Below are 9,752 nucleotides of genomic sequence, written 5' to 3'. Positions count from 1 at the left end.
ATAGAAGACACATGAAAGCTACAAGAACACTCCATCTTGTGAAGGAACTGTATTTAAAAAAATCTCATTTTGTTTTATTCTATGTTTACTATGATACTGAAAAAAAATTAAACTAATCATAAAAAAAGTTGTAACTGTAAATTTTTCTAATAATAATCGTAGCAAATATTTTACACCAAGACTTTTCTACACAACACTGGTGCATTTATAAATAGTAAAGGATAGAATAAACATATGTAGTGCATTTTGTATTTTAAAGAGATTTTCCCAAAACAGAATAAATCATTTTAATAACAGATAGATTTTCCTTAAGAAATATACTTTTAGAGAAAAATCCTTGAATTTCAGTGAATGAGTGATGCATCTTCTTAAAAAACTATCTGGTTATTTCATTTTCAAACCAGCAATTGTTCTACATAATTCCTGCTAGAATGTTTGGAAAACCTAATTATGTAAGACAGAAAAAGTATAAATACTTCAATTTATATTAATATCGTCAAATCATTGACAAAGAAATGACCACAAAAGAACATACCTTAAAATGTAAAGTTTAATGAAAATAATAATTCCAGACTCTCTGTACAGCCTTTAAGCAAAGCAAAAAAAAAAAATATATAATTAGTTTTGGAAAAAGCATCAATGAAGAACGTTATAGAAAACTGTGAGTTTTGCATTTCAAATTTGTTTTAGGCATAATTTTAAAGCAAAATGACGACTTTGTTTTCTGTACATTGGTAGAAACCAAACAATGATACCTTATTTGAGAATTTTCACATTAATTTAAAACATGCAACAGTAAATAAACACCAGTTGAATGTTTCACTTTGTCCTTCATTAAATTGATGCAAGAAAAACAAACAAAAATCCCACAGTTCTTACTGGATAATGTTATTTACAACTCATTCCTGAAAAGTACATAAAGTTTTTCCAATCACTGCATCTTTATTTGCTCTGATGTAACAGTTTAGTTAAATAAAAATAAAAGAAAAACCTGAGCTCTTCTTAGCCTTTTGCATTTTAAAACCTTGTTACATTAAAATGACTTGTATTTGATAATAAACGCCATGCCTTTAACCACACAGAGATAATAGTAACACCAAGGCCATCCTAGAAGTGCAAAATACTTTCAGACGAATCAGGAGACGGAGTGTATTCCTGTAACTTGTCAGATACTAAAAAAAGTATATCCTTGAATTGTCAGTCTCTCATTTTAATAAAGTTTAAATCATTTTATTTTTATCCTTTAAAAAGGGCTAAAAAAGTATTTACATGACTCCTTTTAAAAGATAAAAATGGGTAAAATCTCCAGTTGACGGCTAACAAGGGTTTCTAAGTTGTGCATGTTCTCCAAAACAAAGGTCACAGGGCGTTCCACAGCTGGAAGGCTCAGATGACGATGCTTGTGCCACCGCGAGAGCTCTTGTCCTGGGAGAAACATACCAACTTTAGATTAACTATATGAGCATATATCAAAACTCAGATGTTTTAATAACAACTGATATTCACAATGGATGTTTATTTTTTTAAGAGCCTATGTGTCGCTGTGTGTGTCTAACTTTGCTAGAGCAGTGATTGTCTTACAGAGTATGGATCATTCCTCCTTGGTCCTGGTTTTTGTCCAGGCTCATACTCAGTCCAGCCTCCACCTCCCCGTCTTCCTCTGCTGCTGGTCTCTTCGTCTGAGCTAAAGGATCCTCGGGAGCGCCGGGATGCTGGAGGAGAGTAGTTATCTCTAGACCTGCTGTCAAACAAGTCATCCCTGGAGCGCGAGCGAGGAGGGTTCATGCCTCCTCGTGATCTACCTCGGCTCCTCCCATCCAGTGACTCTTCGCTGTAGCTCCGGGGCAGTCCTCTTGATCTGCTTGGTGAGGGGTAACGTCTGTCAGCTCCTCCCCTCTCATCACGTCGACTATAACCACTGCGATTGCTTTCGCTGGAGCTGGGAGGGCGGGTTTTGGGTGCTGGAGGTGGGCCTCTTCCTTGCGGCTGCTCTCTTATTGGTGGAAGTGTGATGATGCGACGCTCCCTTGGAGGTTCATCAAGGGCAGAGATCATGCTGGGAGGGCCGGGAGAATATGGAATGTTGATGGGCATTTGTTGGGGAGGGGGTGGCATCTGCTGCATGTGGGGGGGTGGAGCTGGTTGGGACTGATGGAGGAAAAAGAACGCAAATTTAGACAATTACATATCACAGATTAGGAATTGATAAAAGTCTTTAAAAAAATAAAATGACAAAGGCTTTTAAAGGTCGTGACATCACATGTCTTCGTATCCGTTTCTCTGTCATAAAATAAATTCTATTTACATGTAGCTGTACGAGTCCCCAGTTTCCATTGAACTGTAACATTATTTATTCAACATGGCGGTATCTATTTACAAAATATTTTAGTCTATACAAGGAAATACAAGGTCAACTCATTTTAATGACCAGATAAACCTGTTTTTGTGTTGGTTGCTCATTTTTTTTGGTCAACTATAACCAGAGATGGTCTACTTCTTCATGCCTCAGTTACTACATATTTTATGAAAACTGCCAAAACCTCCTAAATACAACATAAATACATGTGGTGACTTCATATACACTGATCTTAAAAGCGGATGTCACCACTCTTTATAATCTGCGATTTTAAATAATAAACAAACAAAATTAAAGTCTCATTTTTAAATGTTTTCAAAATCAACTGAAAACACCAAAGGATCCGAAGGGAAAACTTTGGTCAAACTAAAATATTTTCTGCTTTTAACCAATCAATGATCACTTTATATTTTAAACTTTCCTCTATATAGTCTGTTCTTTGGCAGTTACATAGTTTTAAATATCATTTAAAAGCAATAGGACCAATTGCATACAGTCCTCATATCATTATTGCAGGAGAATCTAATGCACTTGCTTTTTGTGGTGCCGTTTGAAAATGATGCATTCTTCCATTTATCTATGGCAGAAGTGCGATCATACCTGCATTAGAGGACTTGTCAAATCCAGCCCTCGGACTTGGTTCTCCAAGTAATCGATCATATGATTTCCAGGTGGGTGGTTGCCTTGGACACTCGGGGGAGGAAAGCTGTAAGGTGAATAGGGGGCTGGGAGGGGCATTGGCTTCATAGGGTTGCTGTTCCCTGTAACTGATCCTGTAGAGGCACATTCATAGAGACACTTGAGGCAATGCAGGATGAAAAAAACAACCATAGAAATGGATTGAGCATTAAATAGTGTTTTCTTTAGTAGAGATGGGTGAGGCGGATATAAATACCTCCATAGAGCGCTGGGTTCATCTGAGACGAAACATGGCTTAGTGGCATATATACTTGTCCATTCTGCCATGCTTGTTTGGCCTCCTTCATCATACGATGCTCCATCATTGCTAAGAGAGAAAGAATAAATCCTTTAATTTTTTGCAACAAAAGATATTTCAGATCATAAATTCACTGATGGAGATGCAAATCCACTGGGATTAAACCTAATGAGAAAAAACACATTGCATTTATTTACTGTGTCAGTAGTAGTTTCATATTATATTTATATATGACTTTTGTTTCAGGAGTGGCTTCTTCCTATTTAGTCACCATGGTTGGTAAGTGTTCAACCACTCAACAGCCAAAAGCCGAGTTCGCCCAAGAAATGTCATCAGGCCTTGAAAGATCTACCCGTCAACCTCGTCAGCAGTGCGAAACGATACAAATTGTAACAAATCGTCTCCTTTTGGTACAGCAAATGTGCCCTTAAGGACCCACTCTGATGAAAATCATGTTTTTGGTATTTTAAACATGTTCTTGTTGCATTTTTTAATGGAAGACCCATCTAAAAGAATTTAAGATTAAAACCACGTTTCTGGGTATTTCTCCATCCAAATCATTAAAACTCAGCCGTTTGAAAGAGCTCTTAGTTGTGACGGACCAGCAGAACTGGGAAGGTCAAAGTCTCCCTTCTCTGCTCCATTCTGCTGCATCCACTTGCAGACAAATAGATTCATGAATGTCTTTTTTTCCTCATCTGAGCCGACATCTGGCTGAAAACTGTACAGCTGGATTTTTGTTGCACCGGTAATGTTATGTTGAAGGTGTGAGGGGCTGTAAACTAGTGGGACAGAGTGCAAACAAAGGTATCCTTGGGTCTGAGGGGAGGGTTACTTCTGCCTCAACAGACCTGCTCACAATTCAAAGGCAAATATCTGATGAACTCCTGCCACTCTACAGAACATATTTTTGGTTTTGGCTAAAAACGATGTTATCATAAATAAAAGTCGACGGGGAATGACTTATAAAAATATAGTTGGAGTGAGACTTCACTGCTACAGGCACAGAATTCCTTCTCCATACCTTTTTCAGGACAGCAGCATTTCTGGGGGCAGCAGGGACAGCGGACGTAGCAGCAGCACTTCTGAGGGCAGCACTGGCAGCAGCAAATGCCAAACAGCAATATCAGGAGGAAGGCGCCGATGATGATGAGCAAGACGGTCAACCAATCTAAGAGGACACGAGAAGACAGAGTTAGTATACCTTTATCATGAAGCATCTATACTGCTTATTTGAGTATTCAGTCTTTGTACTAAAGGTTTTGCCCAAACCCTACAAGGTTTTCACCCAGAACTGTTTCTAATTACTTTCGGAACAAATAGCAAGCTTTTTTCCTTTTTTTTTTTTTTTTTACAAAGTCAAGTCAAAACTATGGCATTAAGTAAAAGTTTGAGTCAAAAGTCTTATAGATTAAAGTGAGCTTTTAGTGGATACCAAAGTCACCATCCGCCCTACAGCTACAGTCACGACTGGCAGTTGAGTTAGTACTTGACTGCCAGTCTAGTACTAACATCTCTTTGCTAAAACATTTCCCTAAGGCTGTTGTAAATGAAAATCAAAGTGACACAGACGGCACACACTGACTGTTCTATAGAAAGACTGTTTGTAATAAAAATTATTCCACAATCATAAACATTTTCTTGGAGGAAATACCAGTAATCTTGTTTTCCTGCAACAGTAGCAGGGTTGGGGTTTAAGGTTTGAATAATTTGATGGAAGTTTCATAAATGGCTTACTGTAAACAATAAGCTTGACCTCTTGAACGGGGTTCCCGGAGGTGTCTCCAGCAGCATCAACAGAGCAAAGGTAAACACCGTTGTCCCACCACATCACCTCGCTGATCACCAGGTCTGCCTCTGAACATACCAACAGATACAGGTCTAACTACACCAGATGTGCCTCATATCATCATATGAAGACATTTGTTTGCAATTATAACAAACTGTTGCCAAGAAGTCACACAAAGAAAATAAATACTTTACATTAAAGTAGACACTTTTAAGCAATTTTGGTAATTAAAATAATGTGTTTAAATGTACTTTGTTTTAATTTATTTAAATGATTTTAGAAGACTTAATAAATTAAAACAATCAAAAAAATGTAAAGAAAAAGAAAAACCCAGCTCAGTTAGATTAGACAAAAACATACTGTTTTGAATCGTTATTTTGCGGTTCACGTATTCTCCACCCAGTATGGCCTCATTTCCTCCTTTCTTCTGGACCACAGTGCGTATAGTCCTTTGACGATCTGGACAGTCATTTGAAGGGTCCTGTCCCAGCTGCAGGGCAGACTGGTACGCTGCAAAACAACAAGCAGATTGTTTTAATGGACCCATTGGAACCCATAGACTGACAGACCCACAAACAAAAACAACTGCACCTTGTCCTCCAAAAACTGACATTAAGAACCTTCAGCTTCTCCAGAACTCTGCTGCACGAGTTCTCACCAAAACCAGGAGGTGGGCTCAACCCACTCCAGTTTTAGAAGTCCCTGCATTGGCTCCCCATATGCTTTTGGATTGATTTCAACATACTTTTAACAGTTTTTAAAAGTCCTATCAGTCTTGCACCTTCTTATCTATCAGATCTTTTAGTCAAACCCTCGTCGACCCTGAGATCCTCGGGCGCTGGTCTTCTTACCATTCCGACTGTAAAAACCAAAACCTATGGACAGGCCTCTTTTCAGCACAAGAACAGTCTGCCAGACGACCTGAGTGTCGTGTGGAACATAGTTGCTTTTAAGTAAAGACTCATCTTTTTAACCTGGCTTAAAGCTAATTTTTACTACTTTTATTATTTTATTTATTTATTTTTTAATTTTGTATTTATTTATCCATTTTATCTTGTTTTATAAATTTACACTAGATTATTAATGATTTATTTTCATTTACCCTATTTCAATGTTTTTATTGTTTATTGCTTTTATCAGTATGTTACTCTTTCATTCTCATTTTTATTTCTGCTACTTCCTCAGTTGGATCTTTTCCCTCTGGGTCAGCTGCTGTTCAGCCGCTGCTGCTCTACATGGGGACCTGCATCGCCACTTAGCTGTGGTGGAGTGGTCTACGCCTGTGATGCTGCATTTGGCTAGTTATGCAGCTATTCACAGAGAGGGATGTTCTAATTATTATTAGTGTTTCCAATAACAAACATTTTGTTTTCGTGCTCAGTCTGTTTCTCATCGTCTATCCCCATCAGCTAGGGGGTGGGAGGTGTAAAAGGGGTGGGGGGGGGGGGGGGGTCAGATTAAATTTTAACTTTAACTTTATTATTGAGATCAATGGATTATGTCAGCTTTACAGAAAAAAACAAAGACTAAAAAAAAAAAAAACCTAAGAATAATCAAAATTTTCAAACATTAAGGCCAGACATAAAAGCAGTTTGCATTAATTTTCAATTCTTGGTTTACTAATTTTGCATAAAATTTTTTAACTAGCTCATTAGCTCTATTAGCTCATTTTCCTGCTGTGCTAGAGGAAGTGAAATAAAGCCAACAAAAAATGGTACCAACATTACAAATATGCATAATATGTTACTTTTGTGGCCTATATGTAATCATGCAAAATCAACTAAAATAACAAAAACATCCCCAAAGCGGTATTTTGCCCCATTCATGCATCTCTAAGTATTCCTCTAAAAACCTGCTTTCTGTGCACCAGTCCAAACAAGAGGGATCTGACATTGTGATGTCACAAAGTGAGGAACAGCCCCTTCCAGGAAGAGTCTGAGCTGCCAGCTCCACTCCCAGGCTAACACCCACCCACCCACATTTTCTCTGTGGAGCTAACAGTGATCAGCAAAACGCTTTCCCTTCATGCACAATGTGCACATCCCTCTTTGCAAAAGTTCGGATATTGTTTGTCTTCATGGTTGTAATGCAGACACACTGCCGAGGCCAGCTCTAGGTTGACGTCATGAAATGGGCCGTCCACAAGGAGTGAAAGGCGCAAAGAGATTGTGTAGTCTTACTTCCGGATTGAAAAATGAGCTGCCAAAATTACTCATATTTCATAAAAAAAAAAAAAAAAAGGTTCTTTAGTGTGCCAAAGCAAAAACATGTAAAAGATAAAGCCCAACAAATTCTCCACTGTCAGACATTATACCATGGTCGGGTTGAATACTCAATTCTGATTGGCTGCTGGGTGTGGGTAGGTCAATTTTCTAACAATTTATTTCCCCAGATGTCCCTGTTAATATTAATATCGATATTAGTTGTACAAATTCCATTTATAATAGATGTTTTAAAGAGGTAAATGCAATTGTAAGCTCCTAACAAATAGTCTGCTATTTGTGAAAAAAGCGATCCAAACCGAATTATAAGAATAAAGTATAAAAAATTGGTTGAATATTTATGTCTTCTGTAATTGACCATTGCATAAGTAAGTTAATGGCGTGCGTTAATTTTCTGAGAATGCACACTTTGTCGGCCATTAAGCTTTACATATTAGACACTTTGAAGGGCATTATCCCACTTATACCATGGTCACTCACAAAATAAATTTTCAATCAGTTTTTAGTATTTGGTTCGTGTTATTTTTTCTGTTTACATCACTTTTTCACAAAAAGAGGACTTTGCGATACATGATGCGATGCATTGTCATTGTAATGGTTGAGCCGACCTCGACTGCAGCCGCAAAGAAAAGCAATATCCATGCTGAAGGGGTAAATAAAGCATCAGTTCAGAGACAAAGTTCACCTCTTCCCGCTTGTTTTTGTCCAGATGATGAAGCAAAAGTTTAAAAGAAGCCAGCGCAGACCATGGTATATATCATATTAGTGGATATAGTTTACTCTGAAAGACTTAGGAAAAGCATGATATAGGCCCTCAAAAATATATACAAAAGCTCCCTCCTCCTATTTTGGCTACTTCCTGTCTCCTAACAGTGGTTCTAGATTCACCAATAAAATCTGAGACTTGTTGCGTATGCATTACTGACGTCTGGCTAGCATTGCACATAAACACATTAACAGTGTGCCCATTATGTGTCCCCTGTGACATTTTCTGTGTCCGGTGTGAGACAGAAAGTCCCAGCCAATGGTCCATCGGTACCTGTGGAGTAGTAATTCAGCACAGGGTCTTGGCAGAAGGACTTGAACCTCCATGTGACGAGGATATCCTGGATGTTTGCAGACGTGGAGTAGTCACAGCGGAGTGTCACTGAGGCAAAAAGAGTTGTGCTGTACTCAGTCTTAGAAACAACCACCTGAACGCAAACAGACTCTGTGGAGAGACAACAAACACACATTTAGGTTTGGAGCATTCATTATGAAAGAAAAGAAAAAACAATTATTCAGTGGCAGATCTGGGGGAAAAAAAAACATTTGGACAGAAAGTCCAGGAAGAGATGAAGGAAACATTGAGGGAGGTGAGGCAACAGTCTGGGGACTTCTTGCAAACAAGAAGCTGATTTTAAAGCGGCAGAACCAGAAAAACAGGTGACCGAAACAAAGGGCAAGGAAGTGGTTTACACTGAAACTATCCATCTAAAACTAAAAAGATGGTGGAATGAAACCGGCTCAGTTCTTCTGAACGTGCTGAGAACTAAGCGTCTGAAGAAATTTGATAACAATATTTTAGACATTTTCAGTAAAAAACATCCAAAACTTTTAAAACCACAGATTGTCATTGTTAAAAATATTAATACAATGTTTATTTTCAGTATACCGAAAAATACCTTATATATAGGTCATATTAATAGCTTTGGGAGAACCAACAGAGAAAACAGGGAACATATTTTACATAAACAACCTCATCATGTGACCGAAACCTGTGGTTTGTTTCACTTTACATAAAAAAGTTTACATAAAAACAAGTTACAATCAGTCGGTTTAAAATTCACTTCGTGGTTAAAAAAAAAAAAAAAAATGACGTCGATAGGTAAAGAAAAATTACCTCTCAAAAGCGACACGATGAAGACTGCGACAAGAAGTCTCCCCATGATGATGATGAAGACCAAGTGTCTCCAGCTCCAGGTTTATTAGAGGTGAAATAATAAACAAATGACGAACTAAATAAAATAAAAACCTTAGAGTAAAACCTAAAGCAGAAATTAGACTAATCTGCACCAGTGACCTATATTCTAGGCTAAACTCAGTCGATCATCTCTGTAAATCCCGAGCGCTTCGGTGACCAGACTGTCCTTCCGGAGGCAAACTCTCTTAATTCAGGCCACACCCCGAAACAGGTGCGCTCTCAGTAGATGACGTAGACAGGTAGATACCACCTTTCAGGAAGAGTGATGCTAGCAGTTCCTCCAAAAAAAAAAAATTTAAAAAAAAGACATCTGTTTCCATCCTTCAGTGTTTTAGAATGATTTTGTCCTGAATATATTTCTGAGTTGTGCTTTATTTTTGTAGGCCTATTGTATTTTTGTCCAGGAGTTTTCCAAACGTTCAATTAAATAAAAAAATAATTATTACTAGTAAAACAAAAAAAATGCAAATACACAGAGACTTTCT

At 37.9% G+C, this 9,752-nt stretch overlaps 1 protein-coding gene across 1 annotated transcript; it reads right to left on the bottom strand.

Annotated features, from left to right (window-relative positions):
* Positions 1–532: 532 nt before the first annotated feature.
* Positions 533–9,513, bottom strand: LOC101158428 (immunoglobulin-like domain-containing receptor 1). The gene is made up of 9 exons (XM_023953348.1): positions 9,187–9,513; positions 8,344–8,514; positions 5,443–5,592; positions 5,031–5,150; positions 4,318–4,464; positions 3,252–3,362; positions 2,957–3,129; positions 1,582–2,148; positions 533–1,425 (listed from the first exon to the last, which is right to left on the bottom strand). The coding sequence occupies exons 1-9, from the start codon at positions 9,230–9,232 to the stop codon at positions 1,387–1,389; spliced, it is 1,524 nt and encodes a 507-aa protein (XP_023809116.1). The 5' UTR covers positions 9,233–9,513; the 3' UTR covers positions 533–1,386.
* Positions 9,514–9,752: the final 239 nt, after the last annotated feature.

This window comes from Oryzias latipes, chromosome 3, assembly GCF_002234675.1.
Source record: "Oryzias latipes chromosome 3, ASM223467v1".
Lineage (NCBI taxonomy): Eukaryota > Metazoa > Chordata > Actinopteri > Beloniformes > Adrianichthyidae > Oryzias > Oryzias latipes.
This window is presented reverse-complemented; position numbering and strand designations above follow the sequence as displayed.